Raw genomic sequence first — 25,637 nt, 5'->3', positions numbered from 1 at the left:
GCCAGAGTGAGGGTGAGGGTGTTTCTGAGCGAAGCCGGGCCTGCATCATGCTGCCTGCACATGGGCCACCCTAAGTTTCAGGGAGGAGTGGTTTCTGCCCAGGGCTGGGTCTGTAGCCACTGCCAGACCCTGAGGTGCCCCTGGGATGCTTTGGGACCAGGGAGTGGCCCTGGGGAGAGATCACATTTCTCAAGGGATGCTGGGCAAGAAATTGGTGCTTGTGGGAGCAGTTTCACCGATCAGTTCTGTCCTTTTCTCTCCCAAGCACCTTCTCCAACCCCCGTCCAGGAATAGTTTGGGTCATCTCCGTTGCATTGGCCAAAGTCCAGCAGGGTAGGTGAGGGCAGATGGCCTGACTGGTGGCTGATGCCAATTTCTCCCCCCAGACACCGAAGATTTGAACTCAATTACCTTTCCTCTGACAAGCAGGAGGATCTGGCAGGTGGTAATGGTGGGCAGCCAGGAGCAGGGGAAGTGGAAATATCATAGTATTGGAAATGATCTATGTGAAAGCGGAATCCAACCTATGCACTTCAACCTCTGAGCTAAGATTTTATTTATTTTTAGAGGGAAAGGGAGGGAGAGAGGGAAACATAAATGTGTGGTTGCCTCTCGCACACTCCCAGCTGGGGACCTGGCCCACAACCCAGGCATGTGCCCTGACTGGGAATCAAACCAGCGACCCTTTGGTTTACAGGCTGGCACTCAATCCGTTGAGCCACACCAGCCAGGGCTAACCTTTGAGCTTTGTATGTCCTGTTTGAGATCAGGGACCTTGTCTTTCTGTTCACTTGGGACAGTTAAGAGATAAGGACCTTTTCTCTACACCCCTTTGTGGTCACCTACTTCCTACCCTCCCTCTGGCCAGACTGGGGCTCCTGTTCCAAGGTTAGGGCACCCGCATTGGGCATTGGGTATCAGAGCAGCAGGAACCTCTAGAGGAAGGAGACTGAGACCTCGGGACCAGTGTCTTGAGCTGAGAGTCATGGAGACAACCTGCTGTTCTTCTTTCTTCCCAATCTTTTGGGAATCTTTGGGTCTAAGGGCCTCCCCCTAATGAAAGACCACTTCCTGAGGTTCTGATTCAGTCTTTTATTTGTCACAAAGGAGAAAAGAGATCTGACACCAGTTTAGCCCTTTGAGGGTGCAGAACTCTGCCTACTGCCTACCCTGCCCACTCCTCAGTCCCCAATGAGCCCCTCCAAGTTTTCTCAGCTCCAAACCAGGGACTTCATTTCGTAGCCCTAAGACCCATCTAGGTAGGTTTCCTCACCCCCATTCTTTGGTTTTCTTCCTCTCCCTCAGTCCCTTAGGGAAGGCAGCCTTCTTTAGGGATGAAAGGTGACACAAAGCCCAGCCCTGCCCTGAAGCTCCCGGGGATGCCCCAGCAGCGAGGAGGAAGGGGTCAGGCCGGTGGGGACAGGACAGTGTGTTAGGGCTGCTCTCCTGGAGCCGCCCCTTCCTTTGGAGCCAGCCAGGGCTGTGGGAGGAAGGCCGGGGGTCTGCCAACCTGCTCCACGCTCCTGAGAGCTGCCACGACAGAGAAAGGGGGGCAGGATCGGGGACGGTGAGGAAAAGTACAAACAGATGAAGTTTGGGGAAATAAAGGAACGATGAGCTTGGCCATGCTCAGCGGTGACACGGAGGTGTGGGGGAGGGGCCCGCAATGGCCTTGTCTGACCCAGAACTCCACCGATCCCCGGATTGGCTTTGTAACTCCAAAACTGTTAAGGAAGTGGTGTGGGCTGGAAGAGAAAAACCGAGTGGAGGTCTGTGCTGTGGATTTTACTCGTGTGCTGATGGGAAGACGAGTTGTCTCCTCTGACCACTTTCTAGATGTTCTCAGACCTCCTCCCAGAAGAGAGGAGGGTGACTACTGGAGGTCACCCTCCGGCCCCTGCCCCCCAGAAGCGGGCGCTGGTGCTTGGGCCCAGGCCCAGTTCTGCTCTCAGAGCTCCTCATGAACCCGCTCCTGATCCTCATCAGACTTCAGCTTGAGCTCCTCCATGGTGATCTTGCCATCCTGGTTGCGGTCCTGGTTCTGGAACATGTCCCCTATGGTTTTCTCTGGGTCCTGTCCTGGCAAGAGGCGCCCTTTGCCCTCACTGACTTGAGTCTTGATGAAGGTGGAGAACTGAGGAAGAAGAGAGCCAGGGGAAGGTGGGCGTGAGGGTCTTGCCTGAGAACTTTGGGTGGCCTAGGTAAGGGCCCCCAGGGAGGCCAGCCGGTGGGGACTGAGAGGAGCGGACCGGGGCTGCATGTGTGCTGGGAGAGAAGGCAGGGACAAGGAAGCCAAGGCACAGGGACCCAGCAGAGGGGCAGGGACACTGGCGCACACAAGAGGGTGGACATGCACCTTGTCCTTGCTAGATGCCACCACGCAAGGTAGCTCTGTGGGGGTGAGAGTGTGGGAATGGTCATTTTATGGATTGAACTCCCCACCCACCTCCTCCGCGGGAACCTCGCCATCTTTATTGAGATCCAGGTCTTCAAACAGGCTGGCGGGAGGGTCCTCGTGCCACACAAACAGGTAGCCTTCGGGCAGTCCCTCCTCCCGGGATACCAGCTCCACCTCAAACAGCAGCACAGCACTGCCAGGGACCCCCCGGGCTGGAGGGAGGGAGACAAGAAGGAAAGGGTCCCAATCGGGCCAGAGGCTGGGCCTGGCTCTGCAGCCTGCCCAGTGTGCCCCCCAGCTCTCAGGCCTCCGTTATCCCTCCTGGGGGCTGGAGAGTGGGACCGTAGATGTTTACAGAACCATCTGTAAGGGGCAAAGGGTGTGGGTCAGACCAGTCTCTGCCTCTCACCTCCACTCTCCCCATGTGCCAGGTGCGGGGGGACCACAAGCTGCCGCCTCTCTCCCACACACATGCCCTGCAGGCCTGTGTCCAGGCCTTCGATCACCTTTTTGGCCCCCAGAGTTGCCTCCTGGGGGGCCCCGTAGTCATGCCTGGGAGAAGGGTAGATTCCCAGGTCAGTACCCTTCCTTGTTCCCCAGTAGTTCATATCCCATTGTCTCCCCGATCCCCCTACCCACCCCAGGATCCTCCTGGTGCCCGATCCATGGAGCAGAGTGCAGGGCCCCACAGCCCAGAGGTGGGACACCCTTATCATCCTGCCATTGCTCCTGAAGTGTGGCCTTGAGGGCTCGGCTCCCCTTCTGCCAGCTTCATCCTCCCTTCCCTTTTCTGCCCCTTATGCGTCCCATAGATGGGAACTTATGGAGAAGAGGGTGCCATGAGGACTCCCCTCACCTGTGCCCACCCACCTGCCCAGCCCTGGCCCTGCCCCAGACCCACGAGGAGAAGAGCTTGGTGCCATCCAGCAGAGAGCAGTTGTAGTGGTAGCGAACGAAGTCCCCAGTTTTGGAGGTCTCATTGCACGTCTCAGGGGGCCGGGACAATGTCTTGATTTCCACCGGATCCGCAGGGTTGTGGAAGTCGATGATGTGGACGTTAAAGATCAGCACAGCTGAGCCAGGGATCTTGTCTCCTGGGACCGGAATGGGGGAGGGGATCAGCTTGGAGTCTAGGAGGCACCACTCCGGGTCTCCATGAAATGGCTCTGAGGTTTCAAATGAGGATGGGATGGGATAGGATGTTTGTCCCCATAATCAGTTCTTCTAGGGAGCAGGGGAGGGAGGGAGGGACCTGCCGGTAAGAAAGCCCTTTACACCATCTTGCAGCCTCCCAGTAACTTACCCAGCTGATCAAGAAGATTAGTCCCGTTTTATAGGTGAGGACGCTGAGGCTGCCAGCAAGGCTGGGTCTCAAATCCAGGTCTCTTTGCTTCCTAGGGCTACGCTGTTCCTGTTCTGCCATAACCATCCCCCCGCCCCAAGCTCAGGAGTACTTCTCCAGTATGGACGAAGAGAAGTGGTGAGACTGCCCTGGAGAAATGTATGGAGTCCGTGTGGCAGGAATTGAATGGGGGATTTGTTTTTCTGATGACAGGGGCAGAGCTGGGGAAGGTCATTGAGGGGTTCAGGAGAGGAGCTGAGGTACGACAGGCTTACCGGTCCCGTTCTCCCCGTAGGCGAGGTGGGGGGGGATGGTGATCCTCCGGCGCTCCCCCATGCAGGCGCCCTGCAGCCCCTGGTCCATTCCTGGGATGATGTAACCCTGGCCCACGTAGGTATTATATGTGTGGTTTCGGGAGTAGCTGCAGTGCAGGGTGGGGAGGCCAGCGAGGGCGTCAGAGAGGCTCCTGCCCTTGCAGGCAGCTCAGAGCCACCCCCATCTGCTGCCTAGGTGACCCCCAGCACCTGGTACTTCCCTTCCTGATGGCTTCTTGCCTTCCCCCCAGCTCCACTCTCCCTCCTCAGCATCAGCAGCCCCCTGACCTGGAATCAAAGAGGGTGCCATCCATCAGCGAGCCGTTGTAGTGGTAACGCATGAAGTCCCCGGCCACGGCTCTCCGGATGCAGCCAGGTGGTAGATCCAGTGTCTCCAGCTGGACCGTGTCCTTCGGGTTGTGGACGTCAATGAGTAGGACATGGAAGACCAGGGAGGCCTGCGGGGGGATCACAGTCCCTGGGGAAGGGATAGGCTTCAACCATACTGGTGGAGGGCAAACCTCGGCTCCTTCTTGACTCAGGAAGGCCTGTGTGGGAACCCTGCACCAGAGCCCTTTCCTTGCCCTCAGCAGCCCTGTATCTCATTCCCCCTGTGAGGCCTGAGCTGGATTTTCCCCTCGGCCACCGACCAGCCCATACGGAACCTTTGTGTGAATCAGAACACAGCACCCCTTCTTAATGAGATGAGCACCAAGAGCTAGATTTTATTCCTACTGGCCTCCTTGGCTGGGTGCCCTTGTGCAGTACACAGCTTGAAGAGCTGTACGTGACAGCCCACTTCTGGGGCATCGCCTGGAGTCCTCGCCTGCCCTTACCATAGCCTTTCTCCCCATAGGCCAGGAATGGGGGGATGATGATCTTCCTTCTCTCTCCAGGACACATGCCCAGCAGCCCCTGGTCCATGCCCTTGATCAGCCAGCCAGAGCCAACGTAGGTGTCATAAGTGCCGCCTTTACTGTAGCTGCAGAGAATGAGGTAGAGGTGATGCTGCTGGAGGAGGGAGCAGCTGGGCGCTGGACTCCCTCCCATGCCACAGACCCCTGCTCCCCAGGGCTCCCTCCAGCCCTTACCTGGTGTCAAAGGTGGTGCCGCACAGCAGTGTGCCATTGTAGTGGTAGCGAACGAAGTCACCATCCTGGACCACGCGGGGGCAGTGGGGCGGGCGCAGCAAGGTGCCAACCTGCACAGTGTCTGCCTTGTTCCACACATCCAGCAGGACCACGTCGAAGTAGAGTGTGGCATCCGGGGGAATGAGCCCCGCTGTGAGGGCCAGGCAGCAGCAGCTCATGTTTGATGCCCGTCGCCCCAGGATGGGGCTGGAGTGGAGAACTGAGTGCCCTGTTTGGCCCCCCTCTCCACACCTCTAGTTCCCCTTCTTCCTACCCAAGCTATAATCCCACCCAGGGCCCTGTTATAGTTATTTCCTTTCCTCCCACCTCAGGGGCAGGAAACAGACACTTAGTCCCAGACCTGCCACTGTTCATACTGTGTAGGCAGTTGACCTTGGGCAAGTCACTCTCCCTCTCTAAGCTTCAGTTTTTCTGGCCACAGGGTCCTTGATTCTACCTCCTGATCTCCCCCATCCCCATGCCTGCGCCCCAGCCCTTCTCACCCACACCGATGCTGCCATAGCCCAGGTGAGGAGGCACAATGAGGCGTCTCCGCTCGTTGACACACATGCCCATGAGGCCTCGGTCCATGCCAGTGATGAGACGCCCCACACCCACCACGATGGCCACCAAAGTGCTGCGGTCATAGCTGGGGGGCAGAGGGGACAGATGGGATACAGTGGAGTCAGGTGAGGGTACATATAGTCAGATGTTTCCCTCTGCCCCTGGTCACATACATGCATAGGTGCATACACACATACACATGCATACACAACCCCCTCTCTATACACGGGTGTAGATCCACATGCTCCTCACCTCCCTCTGAGGTCAGCCATGACCCCCAGCTTTAGAAGCTGGGCTGTTGCAAAAAGGAAGCTCCCAAGGAGCCTAGGGGCCCTTGTACCCCTAGGATAGGGGTTGGTGCAGGCCTGCCTGTTTGCTGCTACTATCTGCTGACAGCAAAGGAATGCTCCGTGCTTCATGGGGAAGAGGAACATTTATTGAGCATTTAGGATATGCTGATTAAATTCTTGGCATTTTACATTCGTGATCTTATTTGATTCCTTCCCCTGTGAGGTAGACATAAGTGTTTTCATTTTTCTTATAAGAAAAAAACTGAGACGTACATTATTTTCCCTTTTCTTATGAGAAAAACTGAGACTTGACTGACTCAGGGTCACAGCTAATATATGGTGTGCATAACTCTGAAGCCCCTGAGTGTGCCTCTGCGCCACAGATTGGCCAAGGAAGAAAGGAAGGGGAAGCGGAGCTGCTGGGGGATAGGGATTGGTTTTCAGTTCTGAAAGAGCTTATTCTAAAACTGCCATAGCTTTTATTTTTTTGCTACAGTTTTCATTTATTTTAAGTTTTCAGAAGTTAGGGGAGACTGATCAGAGGGGGCCATGGACTGTGAAAGTTTTCCAAGCTCAGCACTGCATAAACTGGGCCCAGCCTGGCTCCCAGAGTCCCCACCAGGGAAATCATCCCCCAAAGCCATGCCCCTCCCCCACTGCTGGCAGTCAAGGGCTCAGGACTGTACAGCTGGCTACTGCCTATACCTCATTTTGCCCACTGAGCTGGTTTTATGACTGGCCTGGTTCCTTCACAGTACTGTGTGAGGGCTCAAGCGCTAGTTAAACACTCTCAGGGCACCTGGTCCTCTCCAGGGTCAAGGCCAATATATTTTGAACCCTTTCGGACTTCCAGGCACTGTGTCAAGTTCACTTTCATTCATCATCTTGTTTGAGCCCTATCATTAGCCTTAGGAAGTAGGGGCTTGCTTTTTTCAGACTGTTTGTAATCTCTATTTGTCAGATAAAGAAAGTGAAGCTTCAAGAGGCAAAATTTCTTGTCCATGGTCACAGCCTGAATTTGAACCCAGGGTCTTGGACTCTGGAATTTGTGTTCTTACCCATATACCACATGCCCCCAAAGCCATGGCCGCCGATGTCCTGTGGGCCAGAGCTGTGTGTTTCGGGGAAACGTCTAGGAGGAACTGACTTCTTAGGGTATGGAGTGGGGGTTTGTGTGTGTCACTGAGACCAAAGATGCAGCCCTGCCCTGCCCCGCCCCCGCCCCCCAACAAAAGTGGACTTGCCAGAGAAGACCAAAGGCCTGGCCCAGACCAGAAGCTGGTCTCTCAAACCCCAAGACTGGCAAGATGGGTGGCAGCCCTGGCCTGAGAGCTCAGTAAGATGGAGGGAGGTGGGGGTGCAGGGAGACCTGGAGAGGGAGCCTTCTGAGGGTGGCAGGTCTGACAAGATGACACGTAAATATAGCCAGGGTCCCTATGCACCTGGGTCCCTGCACACCCAGATCCACCCCGCTGTCTTATTATAATGCAGGCTGCTTAACCAAAGGCTGATAACTGCCACCCCCTCCAAAAGAAAGCTCTACTCCCTCTACTCTAACCACAAAAACACTGAAACCTGGGGCTGGAACCTGAAGGGAGCCAGGGTGGGTGGGAAAGTAGGGGTCCCAGGCTGAGACCACTGGAGGGTTCACATGTATCAGAGACCATGTTCTTCCCCCCAACACTGTGGACCAGAATGTCCCCCTCCCCCTATCTTTAAATAAAGTAATGGTAAATAGAGCAGTTCGCCCTGATTATCATGCACTTTGAGGAATATGGGGAGCTTGTGTGAAAGAAATTGGGGTCCTTGGAGAGGCAAAGATTTGAAATTGAGAGCTGTATCTGGAGCAAGTACCAGAATGCAGACACAGCTTCAAAGGGCGACAAGAACCCCAGGACCCAAGAGCGCCTGGCCCTCGCTCAGGGAAGAGGAGTGGCGAGTTTGGGGCACCCCAACCCATTACCTCGAGTCAAACTTCTTGCCATCCTCGAAAGTGCCGTTGTAGTGGTAGCGCACAAAATCCCCCATCTGCACTTCCCTGGGACAGGCCCTCGGGATGTGGTACCTCTCGATGACCACGTCTTCCAGGGGACCCCCGGCCGCCGGGCTGGCCCGGCTCAGCCCCCTCCCCACAGCGTACAAGAGCAGCATCAACGTCTGCAGTAGTGGGGGCCGAAGGAGGGTGTGGCTGGGGGACCCCGCCGGGAACATGGTGCCTGGATCTGGGACGGCGGGCAGTGAGGACGAGAGAGAGAAGAGCCGCCACTAACCTCCTCCCCCACCCCCCCGCTCCCTGAGCAGGCTCCCCCTCTTCCTGTGCTCTTTCCCCACCCCGGTCCTGGCTGGTCCACGTGGAATGGGGGCTGGGAAGACTGAGCTGGCGGGGCGGGGGCGGAATAGGAAGAGAGGGCCAGGCCGAGAGTGTTGGAGACCGAGGAATGCATCACAAAGAACTCCAGATTCCCTCCTCTTCCCCCTCCCGGCCTGAGAGACCTGGGGCCTAGCGGGGGAGGGAGGCTCCAGAAAGAAGTCCGAGCTGACACACACACACACACACACACACACACACACACACACACACACACACTCTGTGTTTTGTTTTGTTTTTTGTTTTTTCCCCTCGGAGCCCCCGGGGTCCTAAAGCCAGACTGTGGCAGCACTTGCTTTTTTTGCTGGCACCCCCAAATCAAAGTCCTCTCCGGGAGGCTTCAGAATCGGAGGCTATCCCCCAACCCTACTGTCCCAGGGACGGCCTCTCCACCCAGGGACGAGGAGCTGCTTTGTCCTGCAAACGCTGGACTGCCAGCAGGACTTTCTGACATGGGATGGAGATCCAGTAGGAGGAGGTGGTGAGAGTGGACGGTGTGCAAGATAAAATCAGGTGTGCGCCTCCCCAGCGCGGGTTAGGGGAGCACTTGGAGTGACCCCTCCAGGACTGGGTGTAGGGCGTGCGCAGAAGGGGCGCTGTGATGAACGGAAAACGAGGCCCTAGGGCTTGGGTAGAATAACAGGCTTCCTTCAGTTTCACGACCTTAAGGTGGAGGGGGGTGCTGTCTTTGTGTAGGGAGGAGCTTTCTAGGCTCCCAAACAGTGCGGGAAGCGCTGCCTCCACCCCCCACCCCCCCCATCTGTCGAAGGAAAGCCCTAAGGACGGGGCCGGGGCAACGCTAGGAACTCAAGACACCATTGCGCCCTCCGAAAAGAGGGAAGACGCAGCCCTATGCCCCTCTGGGGACCTGACCTAGACCACTACCCGACTGGGGGCCCGGGGGCCCGGCGCTAAGACCCAGACGGGCTGCCGACTCGGCCCCTACCCTCCCCGCCCGCCGGCCGGCCGGACACCGACGCTTTCTCCGCTTGGCGAGCCGGCCGGCCGGCGCGGCGGGGATATGAAGAGGACGGCTTGGTTGCTGCTGTGGCTGCTACTGGGCAGCTCCGGGGCGCAGTACGAGAAGTACAGTTTCCGGGGCTTCCCGCCGGAGGACCTGATGCCGCTGGCCGCGGCCTACGGGCACGCGCTGGAGCAGTACGAGGGCGAGAGCTGGCGCGAGAGCGCGCGCTACCTGGAAGCGGCGCTGCGGCTGCACCGGCTGCTGCGGGACAGCGAGGCCTTCTGCCACGCGAACTGCAGCGGGCCCACGCCGCCCGCCGCCTCGGCCCTCGGGCCCGCGCCGGGCCCCGACGGCGGCCACAGCGACGAGTGGGCCCGCGAGCTGCAGCTCTTCGGCCACGTCCTGGAGCGCGCCGCCTGCTTGCGGCGCTGCAAGCGGACGCTGCCCGCCTTCCAGGTGCCCTATCCGCCGCGCCAGCTGCTGCGTGACTTCCAGAGCCGCCTGCCCTACCAGTACCTGCACTACGCCCAGTTCAAGGTGGGCTCCCACCCCGCGCCCCCCACCCGCTCCCGGGCCCTGTTTGGCCTGGTCTCTCCCAGCCGGCGTCGGGTTTCCGGTGCATTACGGGGGGCCGGTTGCTGCCATCGATTCCCAGGCCCGCTTATGCGCTCAGGGCAGCGGTCTCTGGCCCTACTGTCCCACTCTGTCCCCCCACCTCCCAGGCTAACCGGCTGGAGAAGGCGTTGGCCGCGGCCTACACCTTCCTCCAAAAGAACCCCAAGCACGAGCTAACCTCCAAGTATCTCAACTACTATCGGGGGCTGCTGGACGCGACCGAGGAGCCGCTCACCGACTTGGAGGCGCAGCCCTACGAGGTGGGGTGCGGGGCGCGGAGAGTTGGCCCTGAAACTCCTCCCTAACCCCCCTATAGGACTTGTAGAGGAGGGAAGTGTTGGGTGTCCCCCTGACCCCCACCACGCTCCTCTCCAGGCCGTGTTCCTCCGGGCAGTGAAGCTCTACAACAGCGGGGATTTCCGCAGCAGCACAGAGGACATGGAACGGGCCCTGGCCGAGTACCTGGCTATCTTTGCCCGGTGTCTGGCCGGCTGCGAGGGCGCCCATGAGCAGGTGGACTTCAAGGACTTCTACCCTGCCATAGCAGGTACCCCCACCCAAACCCATGGAGCATCCTTCCCAACCACCCCTGGGCCCTGCTCAGAACAACTCAGGCCCCTTAACACATGTATGGAGCACCTACAAAGTGCTTTCTTTAGAGGCAGGCAGGAGTCGAGTGTTACCCTATCTCTGGGAGCATGGAGCGTGCAGTCTGCTGAGAGAGACAGCACACCAGATCCCCTGACACTGTGTGCCAAAGGGCTGAGTCAGGAGTGTCCAAGGTGCTGGGCATTATCGGTGGGGAGAGGCAGTGACATCTCAAAAGTGTCTGCAGAGGTTGGGTTCCCAGAGTTTCCAGGAAATCGATGCAGGTGCAAAGGTGCCCAGCTGACATGGGAAACAGCCCAGCATGTGTGTGCAAAGAGCAGTTTGTGGCCAGAAATTAATAGTCTGGGGGTCCCTAACTGCAGGGGAAAGCAGAAAAAGTTGTCCTGAGCTTTTCCATTGGGGCCTCAGTCCCGCTTCCAAATCTCACCTGCCGCTCTTCCAGAGAGCAGAGATGTGAGTGGTAAGTCAGCCCTGTCTGCAGTAGTCATCCTCAGCAGTACTTATCCTCCCCTCCTTATCTCCCGGGATTGCATCAGGCTGTGCAGGCAGAGCTGGGACTGGGAGTCCTCTCCATCACCCCATCTGTGTTGTTCAGCACACCACCAGCTTCTCACCACTGCTTCTCATCCCACAGATCTCTTTGCAGAATCTCTGCAGTGCAAGGTGGACTGTGAGGCCAACTTGACCCCCAATGTGGGTGGCTACTTCGTGGAGAAGTTCGTGGCTACCATGTATCACTACCTGCAGTTTGCCTACTATAAGTGTGAGCCTTCTGGTGGGCTTGGGGCAGGGGTGGAGAGAGGGGAGCGGAAAGCACCGCACTGGGAGCATCATGGAGCCATGGGAAGCTGTCCCTCAGGATTGAGGCCCCTGGGCAGTGGGAGGATGAGGAGGTTGATGGGGCAGGTGAGAGGCTTATGGGAGAGAACAGGGAGCAGCCTCGGGGGAAGATTCCAGGGCTTCGTGAGTAAATGACTATAGAGAGCCAACAACTTTGCAGCACTTGACAGTTTCCAGAGCCCTGCCACATCTGTTTATCTCATTGATCCTCTCACCAACCCCTGCAGCTGACATTACCAGATCCACTTTTCAGATCAGGAAACAGGCTCATAGAGGGCAAGGGGCCATTTGTCACATAGCTAATAAAATGTAGCATCAGGACTTAAACCTTTCCTCATTTGAGGGAGAGCCTGGCCTCAAGGGGGGTTGGGATGGATAATCTCTAGGGTTTCTGCAATGCAGAGATGCCAAGATTCAGACAGAGGCTGGAATTGGAGTGGAGGTGCTGAGGACCAAGAGGTCAGGAGACCCTTCAATGGGACCAATTGGCTAAGAAGTTGAGGGCCACCACTGGCCTCTAATTCCCCGGTGGCATTATTCTCTAGCTGTGTGAGCTTGAGCAGTTTACCTAACCTCTCTGTGCGTTTTATTTTGTGTCCGTAAAATGGGGATGACAATAATGTTGAGTCTTAAATGAGGGCCGGGCTAGGATGTCCAGTACACCCTAGCTTGCATTATTGTTGGGTGGGTGGGTGAGACGCCCAAAGGTATTCTGGAAGACAGCTGGGGAGGCAGGGGTGCTAGACTGAATGAGGAGATGGGGTGGGTGAGGTGAAGGTGGGGCAGTGCCAGGGCTACTCCTCACTCTTTTTGTCTGTCTGCAGTGAACGACGTACGCCAGGCCGCCCGCAGCGCCGCCAGCTACATGCTCTTCGACCCTGAGGACAGTGTCATGCAGCAGAACCTGGTGTATTACCGCTTCCACCGGGCTCGCTGGGGCCTGGAGGAGGAGGACTTCCAGCCCCGGGAGGTGGGCATTGCCTTTCGACTGGCTTCCTCAGGAGGCAGGATGGGAGGTGAAAGTAAAAAATGTGGGTTGTGGTTGGAGTCCTGGGTTTGAACCCAGCCCCACCAGCTATGTGGTCCTGGGAACACTGCTGACCTTTTCTAAATCTGTTGCCTCACCTGAAAAACGGGGATGATACTACCTACCTTGCTAGCACAGCCTGGGATGGGGGAAATATCTGTTCGTTCCTGCCTGCTCACCTCCCCACCCTCATCATCCTCACTGCTGGCCTTGGCCCTTCTTCCCCAGGGACCCCAGCCTGGACCAACTGAGAAACTCCTTGGGAGGCTAGGGCAACACTGGCAAATATGGGGCACATGGTGCTATTGCCCATTTACTTGTCAGTGGCAGACATTACTCATCGGTTGAGGCGCTCTTTCTCACTGAGCCCTCAGAATCCTTCTTAACCCAGTACTCCAAGCAGCTTCAAGTTTTCAATCAGCACGTGAGCTGACACCTGTTTCAGGCTCCTGAGGCTGGGAAAGGGCCAGAGGACCCAGATCCTAGGAGCTCTGGCTCCTGCACCACCTGGCAGCAGGGTCTAGCTCACCTCACTTCCCTCCCCTCCCCTCCCAGGAGGCCATGCACTACCACAACCAGACAGCTGAGCTGCGGGAGCTGCTGGAGTTTGCGCACATGTACCTGCAGTCAGATGATGAGGTGAGTGGGCCCCCCTGTACTCCAGGGCTGTGTGGTTGGTGATGGAGACCGCTTGGTCTTCCTTGGGCCACTTTGACAAAGGTCAGCCTGGCAGTCAGCTGTTGTGAAGCAGGAGAAATTCTTCTGTCTCTTATCTACATCTGCCCTTGTCTCCCTCCTCAGTGTTCTCATGTCCCCCTTTTCTGTATGTCTGAATCGTGCTTCTCCTGGGCCCAACTCAGATGGCGCCTCCTCCAGGAAGCCCTTGCTGCATGCCCTGGCTCTGTCATCTGGGCTTGCAGTACCAACTCTGATCTTCCATGCCTCCCTGGATGTGGACTTATTTGCAGTCCAGGTCCAACCCACCCAGCCCCCTTCTCCAGCCAGTCTCCAAGAGACTCGTGCTCCAGAATGGGGGACCAGGTTATTCCCAGCTCACCCACAGCACCCAGCACCACAATTCCCAGCTCACCCACAGCACCCAGCACCACAGAGCAAACGCTCAGAAACTGAGTCTGAATGAACCAGTGAATGAAGGAATGAATGCAGGACACCAGGAAGGAAGGACCATAGCATGTTACATTGATTCTGAATGAGGGTTTGCGAATCTAAATTCTCTCAGGTGTTCCTGCTTAATGTATCTTTTCCCACTCCCTGCTTTGTTCCAGCACCCTTGCTCTTCTCATCGAATATGGGGGCTGGGTCTACACTCTTAGCATCAAGGTTGTTGCTAGCCTGACTTGGCTCCACCACTTCCCAAGTGGGCCAAGTATTAGATAACCCTCAAACTTTCATTTCTTCATCCATTGACCGGGGAGAATAATGCCCGTCTCACACCGTGTGGTTAGAATGAAATGAGATCAAGTTTGTAAAGCACTTAGTATAGAGCTGGCATGTAGTAGGTACTCAGCAAGTAGTAGCTGTTTTGATTACAGTACTGTAATGTGTTGCATGCTATTTGTCAGACTCCGTATTTGGGGCTGGGGAAAATCGATGAGGGGCACAGTCCCTTTCCCAGGCAGTGGGGGAGTCAGGGGAGGCACAAAATCCCTCTCCTTGTGGGGGAGGTCAGCACGGGGCACCGGAGGACTCCTGACCCAGCCAGGGTCATAACAAGGGGTGCATCCTGGAGCTGATGCCTGGGGTCGGAGGGATAAACATGAGCTATGCAGGCGTGGGGGAGTAAAGGCATTCCTGGCTGGGAGTCGTGTAAGCAGACAGTGTGCATGGACTAGCAGTATTCTTGCAGGGGTATCTATACTTACAAGGTGGGCTGTGGAGAGGGTGATGCTATGCTAACACCAAATCTTTGCTGGTGGAGCCCCATGTACCCACTCAGGGAGGAGCTGCTTGGGGATAGGACTTTGTGGGTGAAACCCTCACCTATTCCTGCATGAGATCTTGAGACAGAGATGGGGTGGGAGGTCCCCTTGGCCAGAGTGGGAGCTGATCCAGGTTTGTGCCTTTTGTGATCTGGTTTGTCCCCCAACCCTGGGGCTGCTCTAGATGGAGCTGGAGGACACAGAGCCGCCCTTGGAGCCTGAGGAACACCCATCTGATGCTGAGTTTGAGGGGGAGGGTGACTACGAGGAGAGCATCTATGCTGACTGGTGGCAGGAGGCAGACGCCAAGGGTGACGAAGCTGAGGCTGGTCAGTGACTTGAGCCATGGCGGCGGGGTGGGGATGCAGCCTGGGATGGACCCTGGGGACAGAGGATCCAGGCACTGGGCTGCAGAAGCAGGGGAATATGTATTTTGGATGCTGGGACCCCTGTCTTCTGGGGGCTTCCAGGCTGTGGACAACCCCTGTCCCATTCAGTAGGGGGTGGCATCCTTCCTGGGAGCAGGAACCAGCTGGGACCTGATCCCACCTCCCCACAGGACAGCACCCAGACACCTGTTGGGAGTGGGTGGGGGGCTGACCCCAGTGCTCTTTTCTTTCCTTTGCAGAGCCAGAACCTGACCTGGCATGAGAAGAGGCCTGTCCCTGTACCTCCCAAGGGCCTGGGAAGCCTGGGCCCAATGGGACCACCCTCTAGCCTGGGCAGCAGCAAGAACTATTTATTAAAAATGTAAAATGGACATAGCTGACCAGGCGCCATCCGGTCCCGCCTGTGAGCGTGGCTCTGCGGGCCCTTCCTGCCCCCCAACTGGGTCTCTGGACCACAAGACGGTGGTGCTGCAGGTGCTGACGGCCTGTCCTCCTCCCAGTGCCCTTCTCCTAGGGTCTCAGCTTGAATTGCAGAGACAGTGGAGGGGCAGCTGGCATCATGAAGAATGCTGGACCAATAGTCCAGCGGTTCCTGGCACACAGGCCAGGGGTGCTTAATAAATGTTTCTTGTTGAATGAATTACAAGCTGGGGTCCACTCTCGCCTGGGCTGAGTGGTGAGGGTGCAGATCCTTCCCTCCCTCCCTCTGCACCCATCTCCCCTCATCTGTAAATGCAGCGGCAGGGGAGGGAGCATAGTCTGGCCTCTGCGGACCATGGGTGTTTGCGACCATGAGGAGCAGCAGCTTGTCATTGCAATCCGCCACCAGGGGGCGTAAGGACTCAGTTCCCACCTTGAATCCTGGGAACATGGTGGTTTCAGATTTCTCAGATGGGATGTCCTGTATTTTCCTAGTTAGTTCAGCATCGCTTCCCTCCTGGCATATGGCGAGTGAGTGGAAGGGGCCAAGGACGTTTACTTCCAATCTTCACTTTACAGGCATTGACCCTGGTTCCTTGGAGTCAGAGTGGGCGCCCATTCTCCATAACACAGCCTCTCAGTGGCCAGAGGAGCCCTAGGGATATGGTTTGATGACTTGAGACTTTGTGGTGGCAGTGAGACTGCCAGACTGTCTTGCCCAATCTTGCATTGACTCTAGGGGGTGGTGGGGCAGAGAGTCCGGAGATGTGGTGTCAGGTGGCTATCACCCAGCCCTGTGACTCACCAGTGTCCCCTCCATGTTCCACAATGGGGAAGTGGGGGCAAAGAGGCATCTTTGGGAAGGGACCATGGGCCACAGCCTGCCAGGTGACTGGTGGAGGAGCCTTCTCTGTTACTGCAGGGTGGAGCTAAAGCTGGGAGGCCTAGTTCTCACCTTCCACACCCCTACCTTCCCTAGACGTGCCAGGTGACCTGGCCTGGGCCCCGCCCATCCCTACCCCACCCAAAACCCCTTTCCTGAGCCTTTGGTAACAATGAGGGTGGCAAGGCCAGAGTCTTGAGTTTGGAGCGCAGGTGGGCGGGGTCAAGGGGGTGAAGGTGACCTCCCTCCTCCCTCCGGTAGGTAGCGTCTCCTGAGAGCTCTCAGGTGCCAGGTGGCCCAGCCCGACCCCACCCCTTTGGAGCTGCTGTGTAGTCAGCTCCCAGCAAGGCTCTGCTCCCGCCCTGGTGCTGGGCGGGGCTGTCCTCTGGAGCTGGCACTTCAGAAGGTGGGGAGCAGGGATGTGCTTGAGCGTGCCTGTGTGATTAGGAGCCCTGGCATCTGAACGGATGGGTGGAATCTGAAAGTGCTGCTGTGCAAGAGTGCAAAGGTCTGTATACTGCCTGTCGTGTGGATGTGCGAGGCTGGGTGTGAGCGTGTGCATGTGCTTGCATGTGCGTCCCTGGCTGTCCCTGTGCATTGTGAATATGGTTACATGGGGGTCATTCACTCGCTCACAACATACTTATTGAGCACCCACTGGTGCTGAGTGTACGCTAGTGGGCAAAGCAGGCCAAGCACCTGCCTTGGTGGAGCATGCATTCTAGCAGGGAGACGGGCAGTCAACAATAAATGTTAAAAAATACATATTAGATAAATAAGATGGAAAAATAGAGCTGAGTAAAAGGATGGAGAGAATGGAGGGGTTGCAGTGTAAGAAGTATGTTGACAGGTGTGTCCAAGTGTGCATCTGAGAGTGGTGTCCCTGAGTGTGTGTGAGAACAGAGCACAAGTGTGGCCCCTCTCTAGGCACCAGTCCTCCACACAGGCCATTAGCCCAGGCCTCCCCAGTCAGTGTGCCACGCTCAGCTCCTCTTTCTCAGGCAGCGCCAGCCCTCCTGCCTTTCCCTAATGCCAGCCTCTCCCCAGTGTTGGGCTGGCTCCCCAAACCGGTGTGACGGAGTCCCAGCAAGTCCCAGCAAGTCCCAACGTGGGCCCTCTGGGGCCCTCCAGCCCATTCTCCCGACCCCACCCAGGCCAGACGCTCTTGCTCCTCCACATCTGTCTCACTTCTTACCCCACCCAGTACCTCATCAGTCATAGCATCTGCAGTGAAATGGGTTGAAGGTTAGGGACGGTTGAAAAGACTAGACTCAGATGCCACAGAGGTGTCCCAGACCCAGAAAGACCCCATCCCAAGGGAAGCCTCACTACTACAATGTATTATCTGCTATGTGGTAGGCACTCAGCACGTTCTTTATAACACTCAATACAGTCTTGCAATATAGATATTACTGCGAAGCAGCTTGTTCAAGGTTCCTCAAGGAGAGTGGTGACTGAGCTGGGTTTGAACCTTTTGTCCTCAAATCATGCTGTTCAGAGAAGGGAGAGAAAGATGAGGATGCTGCCCTGGTTTCCGGTGTTGGCTCTGTCCCTTTAGGCTTTCAGCTGGGGCCAAATTCAGGAAGGTGGGGGCCACTTGTGAAGACAAAAGGTCCGAATTGCCCCAGCTCACTTCAGGAGATAAGGAGTTCCCGAAGGGAAGAGGGAGGGAGGGAGGGAGGAAGGGGAGGAAGAGCCAGCAGGCAGTTTAGGGTTCTCTCTCAGGCCTGATCCCAGAGCCAGTCCTGCCCCTCTTGTCTGCTTCTCTTGTCTGCTTCCTGAGGTTGGGTGGGATGTTAGAGGACTGGCCGGGAGGGGCAGACTTGCTAGAGTCAGGTAGATTAGCCCGTTCTTGAACCCTGAGAAGTGATAATCAAGTGAGGTGGGAGGAGCCCCGTGTCCTTCCCCAAAATTCCAGTAAATTCCAATGGAAGAAATTCCCCATTTAGGTTTGAGAAATAGTTCTTAAAGTTGTACCCTCTTGTTCCTCTTCTCTGGGAGAGTAGAGTCCCCTAGGGACAAACAATGCCACCCTCCTGTGTCAGAAGGCTGGGGCCAACTGCATACCCTGGCTGGAGAGGTCCTGGAGGTGGCAGGGCCCAAGCTCCCCGCAGCTTCCCCATTCCGAGGCCTTCAGGCCTTCTCTTGCAACTTCTCTCCAAGGACAGTGCCAGCAGATGCCCCCAATTTCATAAGTGGAGAAACTGAGCCCCAGACAGGCTAGACTGGGCCCCGAGGGCCAGGGCTCACTCTCAGGCAGGCTGGCACAGTCCTGCCCAGCTCCCTTCCAGGGATCAAGCTCCAGAATGACTGGGGATTACACTGGGAGTGTGCTGGGGGCTGGGGCCACCCATCCCAATCAGCCCCAACCTACACCCCAAGCCAGCCTCATCACCTCATAATCACTATGTGCCTGGGACCCACCTGCCACCAGCGTGCCTGGATAGCATCTCTTCTGTCCCCCAAACAGCCCTTGGTGTGGGAGCAGCTGTCATCCCATGACTCAGGTGGGGAAACTGAGGCAAGGAGGAGGGCATGCTGGTTCACTCCCCGCCCCCACCACTACCACATGCGTATACATATACTTGATCCTCTGAGGATGTGAAAGAACTCACTAGGTAAGTCACCAAGAGACCCAGAGAATTTGACATTTTCCATTTCGAATCACCTTTTCTGTCTTTCCTTAAAAAAAAATTTTTTTTTAAAGCTTATAATTTTATTTTATGAGAGAAACATCAGTGTGAGAGATCTGTTGCCTCTTGCATGCCCCCAGCTGGGGAACCTGGCCCACATCCCAGGTATGTGCCCTGACCAGGAATCAAACCAGCAAACTTTTGGTTGGCAGGCCAGTGCTTGAGCCACTGAGCCACACCAGCCAGGGCTCCATCTTTCCCTTTAGAAGTGTGGTGTTATGTTCCTGGAACAAAGTAAGAGGTGGTCACTAGAGATTCCTTCCTTTTCCCTTGACCACTTGGCTAAATCCTCCTAGAGGAGACTGGGAAGGCTCAAGATTCAGCCAATTTCAGTGGGGAGTCTGTCTCTTTCCCTGGCCTGGGTGGGTGTAGGGAGCCTCACAGCCATGGGGAACTTCTCATTAATATCTCCAAATGAGATTGTGCACCAAGTTACAGAGACACGGGGACAGGAATGAAGTCAGAAAATGCTTGTCATATGACTTTAACCTTTAGCACAATTATTTTGATAACCTTTTTTTGTTTGTTTTGATAATACATTGGTATCCTCAAAAATGGAAATGTCCCAAGTCTCTTCCCCCAACCCCTCTCACACACACTATGGATGGATGGAGCTGGCTTCTCTCCAGCACCCTCTTCACAGATGGGTCCAGCCTTCACCCGCCCACCTGCCCCTCCCCCTCACTACTTCCAGGTTCTCTGCTGGCGCCGTAAATTAACCATGAGCTCTAAGTTGGCTGCTTCTTAAACTGGAGGTTGAAGTGCTGATGAAATATTCAAGGATCTCAACTCTCAAATTCCCTGGTGGCCAAGGATCGGGACTGGGGAAGTTGGGACTAATGTACAAGGCCGGGGGAAGTCCTGACTCCTGTTCCCACCATGGTGGGGTTGGAGCCAGGAGCGCCAGGCGGTGGAGAGGGCCAGTGAGCTGGGGGAAGGGTCTCTTTGCATAATTGATGGCTGTGGTTCTGGGAGGTGCCCTCTCAGGCTGTAGAGGGTTCAGAGGAAGTGAAGGGAGGTTACTGATGTAGACAGACCTCTGAGTAGAGCTAGAGGGGAGACCTGGTGGGCAGGAGACAAAGCTTCAAGCCCCAGCCCTGCCAGGAATTTGGTGGTGTGATTTTAGGGAAGTTCCTTCACCTCCTGACTCCAGTCTCAGTTTCCCCACATACACAGGGAAGAAGGCTGATTAGACTATTCCTTCTTTTTCTTTCGAAGGGCTCTCCATCCACAGGTCTGGGAGAAAAGAAATTGTTGCCCTGATGTGTGTGTGTGTGTGTGTGTGTGTGTGTGTGGAGGGGTGGCCTCTCTATGAGGGCAGGCACCTCTCCTGGCTTGTGGGGGCGGGAGGGGCAGGCAGGCTGGCACGGTGGGTGGGGCCCTAGCAGTGTCAGCCTGTGTGTGGAGTTGCCCAGGCCAGGAGCAGAGAGGGGGTGACTCAGGTGGCAAGCCCTCCCCTGTTCCTCCCCGCACCCAATCACTCAGGAAGGGGGGGGGGGTGCTTAGAGAGACGCGCAGACCCAGGACCAGAGTACAATCCTGATGCTTTCAGCCCACTCTGTTGGGCTCCTGAAGTCCTGGAATTGCACCTTGGGGGCATTAGGGTGGGCACAGGAGGGTAAACCCAGGATAGACTTTATCTGGAGAGATCCTGACCTTCCTCCAGCTGCTCCCTCCACCACGACTGGCCCCTGGTATCTCACCCTGGCCTGTGCTATTTCTGGCCTGTCCTATCTCTGTTCTCTTGTCTCCCTGTTTTCCCTTTGACATTCCATCCCCGCCTACTCCTCTTGCAGTGAAGTGTTGCTGGAACTACCTCTATAATTAAGAGCCCCCCACCCCCACTCATGGCTGGACAAGACCCAGGCTCTGGGCAGCCTCTGGCCTCCAGACTCCTCCCCTGGACAAAGGGCAGCAAAAAGGCAGGAGCACCCCTACCCCAGGGCCTGGTACATTTCTACCCTGCTCCTGCTCTGGGGGATGCTTGTGCCCCCTCCTGCTGGAAGAGTTTGGGAGCCTAGAGGCTCTTCTGCAACACCCAGTGTCTTTTCCAGGCTCAGGGGTCACTCTGAGCAAGTGCCCCCACCCCAACTCCTGGGGGCAGGGGCAGGGGTGTAAATGGAATCTCGTATACATGGGACTGAATAACTTACAGATCAAGCTAACAAACTGTTAAATAGGATATGCCTTGACAAGTACACCTTCACAATGAACTGAAGGGCCTGGATAGAACTGAGAATTCTGACTTCTTCTCAGAGCATGGCAGTCCGGGGTAACCATGCCCTGACCCCCAGCCCCTGGGGCATCTCCCCTTTCCTTCGCACCCTGGCTCCCCCCACACTGCAGAGGGACTCCAGTACATGTGTGCAGATACGTCAGTTTGCATGTCTACACTGTGTCCATCCCTCCCCCATAACTGCCCCTTGTCACCCTTTGCCTAAATATGCATGTACAACGTGTAGTGCTGCTGTCTGTTCTCAGGAGGAAGGGCCAGAGTAAGGGACTGCAGGTCCTACAAGCAAGTGTCAGTGCTGGGCAAGGAAGTCCAGAGTGTCCAGTATCTAGAATGTGGTCTTGAAGAAGAGATGTATGAACTCTGTGTAGGCTTGTTCCCCTGGCCCAGTGTGGAGGATGCAGCCCCGGGAGGACCACTGTTGGGGCGTCCAAAGGGCAGGAGCCAGGGCAGAAGCCCTTCCCCGGTCTATGGATGGCTCTCTCCTGGCTGAGAGAGAGGCCATATGCTTAAGATGCCTCCTGCCCTGGCTGGTGTGGCTCAATGGATTGAGTGCCAGCCTGTGAACAGAGAGTTCGCTGGTTCAATTCCCTGTTGGTCAGGGCACATGCCTGGATTTCAGAGCAGGTCCCCAGTTGGGGGCATGTGAGAGGCAACTGATCGATGTCTCTCACGTCAATGTTTCTCATTTCTCTCCCTCTTCTCCCTACCTTGCCCTCTCTCTAAAAAATAACTAATAAATTATTTTTTTTTAAGATGCATCTTGATTTTTGCATCGCCTTTGATTCCTGCCTTTCGTGGGGACAGTCCAGCTGTCTGTTTTCCTTCCCACTGCTATAACACCAGGGAGAGTGCTGTGTGATGAAAAGGAGCAACCATCAGCCTGAGGTTTAGCAACCCATCTGCTCACCAGTCTTTCTTGTTAGAGGTGGCCATTCCTGAGGCCACCTAAGCCCCAAGAGGAGAGAAGAAAGGTGTGTGTGTGTGTGTGTGTGTGTGTGTGTGTGTGAGAGAGAGAGAGAGAGAGAGAGCTGACAGGGCTGGCATTTGTGTATCTGAATCTGTGCCTATGAGTGTGTATCCCCGAGGCGTGGGCGTGGGCGCGGATGCTGTATGTGGATGTGTGTGTGATTTGTGCAGACCTACATCTCTGCCTGCCTCTGGGGAAGGGGCCCCCACAGAAAAAGGGCCAAGTTTGAACAGTGAACAGAATCTCTTCCACATCCTTATATGGCGCAGAGGCTCGTGGAGGACCAGGGAAGCAGATGAGTGAAGGAGGCCCCTGGTTGTTTTTCACCTCCCCCCTGGGAAGTGCCTTCTCACCTCTCACCAACTCCCCTCCCTCACCAACTGGCCCCTCATCCGACCTCTAGTTGCAGTAAATTCTGTTTCTGGAGCAGCTTGGGATGGGCCACTTGATGCTCTTTCCTCTTTACTCTGAGGCCCCGGAAAACTGCAAGGTTGAATAAACCAGATGTGTTCTTGGCGGCCCAAAGACTCTGCTTCCACTAAGCTTTGGGCAAAAAAATGAGTTTAAACTGCAGAAATATGAATCGAGGCTAACTATCAGAAGGAACCTACCAGTGTTAGAATCAGGAGACAAGGGTGTTCATATAAGGGAGGCTGGAGAATCTCCTTTTCTGGAGGTTTAGCAAACAGAAATCCCTGCGTTTAAAGGCTGGGAGGCTTTATCCCCTATACAGACAGCTGATTATAGTAAACATCATTTTCTGATTCTTTCCTGTACCCTCGGTGCCTGGCAGGCACATAGTAGGTGCTTAATAACAGTGCAGAAAATTTCTTGAGCTGGGAGGAGAGACAGCTCTTGTCCCAGTCTTTCCTGCTGCTGGGGTGGTGCTTCCTCCCAGTCCCAGCCCAAGTGCTTAGCTCTGAGGCCATCATGTTGCAGCACGTTCCAGGCTGACAGGCCGGGAGCATTCTGGGAACACACACACAGGCTTTATTTTGAAGCCTTATTTCTACTCCTCCACCTGACTCGGGCTCCTCCACACCTCTGCAGTCAACCAGTCCTACCCTGCCTGTATGCTGAAGTAGGGAGAAAGCAAGGCGTTAAGCCAGTCTTGTGTCTGGGAAGTGTGTGAGTCAGTGTGCAGGGTGGAAGTGGGGAGGTGGGCAGGGGAAGGTAGGAGGTAGAAGAGGGAGGAAGTGAAACCGTGGTGGTGGTGGCGGCAGCCTAGGATTGTGAGCTCCCAATCAGGGGACTGGCCACTGCACTGTGTGGCACGGTGGCAAGCAGCTGGGTTGGGCAGGGGTAAAGGGGAAGATACTGAGATAAGCTGGAGGAGGGGGAGTAAGGGAAACAAAGCAAAAGGCCCTGGTACTGGCATGTGGGATGGTATCTAGTTAGGAATGCTGATGTCTCCCTGGGCCTCTCCCAGAAGACCTTTTGGGTGGCACAAGCCTCAGAAGTGAGACTATTTATCCATTATTCCTTTCTCTGGTGGGGAAAGTGGTCAAGAATGCTGCTGGGGTACCTCTACTCAGCCATCCTGTGTGCTAGCTTTGGGGCTATAAAGCTTTTCAGAGGAAGGGCCCTTCCCTGAACAACCACTCCCCCAATACTCCAGTACTCAGAGCAGCTAAAGCGACCTGCTTACATTTAGCGCTTTGGGAGTCCTTTGAGGGCTGGGATCATTTTGATTTTCCATGTCATCAGGGTCTAACCCAGTGCCTAGCTTACAGTTGATGCTCAATACTTAAGTGTTGATAAATGAATGCAGGACCCTTGGCGTGTTGTACCACCACCAGCAGGCATTCAGTTCATCAACCACACACAGGAAAGACCATTGTTTTCTTAAGCTGCCTATTGGGAAGTTCTTTCTGATAACTAACCCAGACTTCCTTTAAAGAGGGGCCCACCGCCTCATTTCCTTTTATGCCAGTGTTGATTTCCTTTAGATCTGCTGCCTGATATTTAACAAACAATTTTTACAGGCGATTTCCTCCAAATCATTGCTCTCTGTCTCTACCCAGAATATTTGTTTTTGCCTTTTCCCTGGACCCTCCCACTGCTTTGACATTTTATGTCTATGTTACTACTCTACCAGGAGAACATGTAGTTTAAGGGCTTGAAATTAGAAGGGGTTCTAGTTTAGGATGTGCTATTTTCTAGTTTTGTGACCTCTCTGATCCATTATTTCAAAGATGAGGATAATTTTTTTGTGCTAATGATTTTTCAGAATTATCATAAGAATTTAAAAAACCCATATCATTTATTTAAATTCCAACATTTAGCACTTGCCTGATTCCCACACACAGCTGTGTGATATAGCTAATGTACCCATTATACAGATGAGGAGAAACGGGATGAAAGATGAAGTAACTTGCCTAAGATGATACAATTACTAAGTGGCAGAGCTCAAACCTTGGCATTTTAACTCTAAATCTCATGGATACTCCATCTTTGGGGAAAAAATCCCAACCCAGCAAAAAGCCTATGTAATGCTATACAAATATATTACTGAGAGTTTGTGGCAAGGGTGAGTAAGCCCCAAGAAGCATCATACCTGACGCTGAGTTGGCTGGCCTGTGAAGCCATCTGTCCTTTTCCTTGGTGCCCCCTGACTCACCTGTTGGTCAGGTAGGGGGAAGGGGAAGAGTAATGAGTCTTACCTGCTCAGAGGTAGGGTGGGGCAAGACACACCCCATTTCTCCCATTGGTTCTTTCCTTAGGCTTACTGACAGTTCCTTGCCCAATAAGGAGGAAGTAACTTTATATTTCCCAATAAGTACAGACTTAGGATGAAACCTTAAGTTGGAGGCCGTCCCCAGAGCCGAATGGCAGTTCCCGGGGCCAATGGCCAGAGGATAAACAGAGGCGGCGGTGGAAGAGGACTGCGGGCGAGGCTCCGCCCCTCGATGGGACAGTCAGGCGAGGCAGCCAGTGAACCCGCCTCAGCGGGTGGGCGTCTCCCTCAGGGGCGGAGCTTCGAGGGGGCGAGAGGCGTGACTTGGCTGTCAGGTCCCTTCGCCTTTTGTTCAGTTACTGAGTTGCTTCCTTGGCCAGAGTCCGGAGCAGCCGCCGCCCGAGCGCGCCGAGCTTAGTTCGCTGCCCGCGCCGGCTCCCAGCCCGGCCTGACCCCCACCAAACCCGGCCAGGCTCCACACGCAGGTGCAGACGATCGCGGCTGGTATCGCTGGGGCGAGGGAAGGGCGGCAAGCGGCAGAGAGGCCGAAACCTCTGTCTCAGGGCAGGTGAGGGCGGGAGCCAGGGAGCCTCACCCTGCACCGGCGGCAGGGGGCGCGCCGGGGTCCTGGGCGCGGCGACCTTATACAGGGACGCGAGGCTCCGGCGGTGTGCGCTTGCTGGCCGGGTGAGCCAGGGATCCAAGGAGGGCGGGAAGTGATCAGGGCAGGTGGGTGCCTCCGGAATTGCTCCGTCCCCGGGGCCCACAAAGCTCTCCCGACGCCGCGTCCCTGACTCTCGCCTGACTCTTGCGGGGGGAGACTTTGACCTGCGCCGCCTGCATCCCAGGGCTCTACTGGTTGGGAATTCACCGTTTGGGAAACTTGCCGCAGCTGGTCCCTTCGGGGCCACCCTCACCCCACCTCACGCGTCATCCTTGCTTTCCCTCCCTCTACTGCCCCAGGCCTGGGT

The 25,637-nt window shown here is 55.7% G+C and overlaps 3 protein-coding genes across 8 annotated transcripts in view; 2 read left to right on the top strand and 1 right to left on the bottom strand.

Annotated features, from left to right (window-relative positions):
• Positions 1-1,077: 1,077 nt before the first annotated feature.
• FKBP10 (FKBP prolyl isomerase 10) lies at positions 1,078-25,523 on the bottom strand. Of its 2 annotated transcripts, XM_090291333.1 has the most exons (11): positions 24,547-25,523; positions 22,343-22,472; positions 5,688-5,833; positions 5,146-5,335; positions 4,891-5,036; positions 4,343-4,532; positions 4,016-4,161; positions 3,300-3,492; positions 2,808-2,950; positions 2,447-2,610; positions 1,078-2,134 (listed from the first exon to the last, which is right to left on the bottom strand). In XM_090291333.1, exons 3-11 carry the CDS (start codon positions 5,773-5,775, stop codon positions 1,949-1,951), a joined length of 1,446 nt encoding a protein of 481 aa, XP_090147459.1. In that variant the 5' UTR covers positions 5,776-5,833; positions 22,343-22,472; positions 24,547-25,523; the 3' UTR covers positions 1,078-1,948. The 2 variants fall into 2 exon arrangements, with proteins under 2 accessions (XP_090147459.1, XP_090147458.1); XM_090291332.1 differs by lacking the exons at positions 22,343-22,472; positions 24,547-25,523 and adding an exon at positions 8,002-8,308.
• Positions 9,153-15,110, top strand: P3H4 (prolyl 3-hydroxylase family member 4 (inactive)). Its single transcript, XM_090291334.1, has 8 exons — positions 9,153-9,907; positions 10,093-10,245; positions 10,361-10,532; positions 11,229-11,357; positions 12,259-12,404; positions 13,017-13,100; positions 14,586-14,730; positions 15,030-15,110. The coding sequence occupies exons 1-8, from the start codon at positions 9,428-9,430 to the stop codon at positions 15,050-15,052; spliced, it is 1,332 nt and encodes a 443-aa protein (XP_090147460.1). The 5' UTR covers positions 9,153-9,427; the 3' UTR covers positions 15,053-15,110.
• The window catches only part of JUP (junction plakoglobin), a 30,464-nt gene continuing 21,392 nt past the window's right edge, over positions 16,566-25,637 (top strand). For 2 of the 5 annotated variants that reach the window (XM_090291328.1, XM_090291326.1), the window contains exon 1: positions 25,017-25,151. The gene's annotated coding sequence lies outside the window, so the exon portion shown is untranslated. The other 3 variants (XM_090291329.1, XM_090291327.1, XM_090291330.1) reach the window with 3 other exon arrangements.

This window comes from Furipterus horrens, unplaced genomic scaffold (assembly GCF_987537825.1).
Source record: "Furipterus horrens unplaced genomic scaffold, mFurHor1.1.pri manual_scaffold_11, whole genome shotgun sequence".
NCBI lineage: Eukaryota > Metazoa > Chordata > Mammalia > Chiroptera > Furipteridae > Furipterus > Furipterus horrens.
Note: the sequence above shows the minus strand (reverse complement) of the source record. Positions and strands in the feature narration are given on the sequence as shown.

What these genes read in the sequence shown, in the direction of transcription:
- P3H4 (XM_090291334.1), top strand. Translation starts at nt 9,428, where the DNA reads ATGAAGAGGACGGCTTGGTTGCTGCTGTGGCTGCTACTGGGCAGCTCC. An exon ending in GCAGTTTGCCTACTATAAGT is followed by an intron (nt 11,358 to 12,258) that starts GTGAGCCTTCTG and finishes GTCTGTCTGCAG; the next exon opens with TGAACGACGTACGCCAGGCC. An exon ending in GGGTGACGAAGCTGAGGCTG is followed by an intron (nt 14,731 to 15,029) that starts GTCAGTGACTTG and finishes TTTCCTTTGCAG; the next exon opens with AGCCAGAACCTGACCTGGCA.
- FKBP10 (XM_090291332.1), bottom strand. Translation starts at nt 8,249, where the DNA reads ATGTTCCCGGCGGGGTCCCCCAGCCACACCCTCCTTCGGCCCCCACTA. An exon ending in GGCAAGAAGTTTGACTCGAG is followed by an intron (nt 5,834 to 8,001) that starts GTAATGGGTTGG and finishes TCTGCCCCCCAG; the next exon opens with CTATGACCGCAGCACTTTGG. An exon ending in GGCACCAAGCTCTTCTCCTC is followed by an intron (nt 2,951 to 3,299) that starts GTGGGTCTGGGG and finishes CCCTTCTCCCAG; the next exon opens with GCATGACTACGGGGCCCCCC.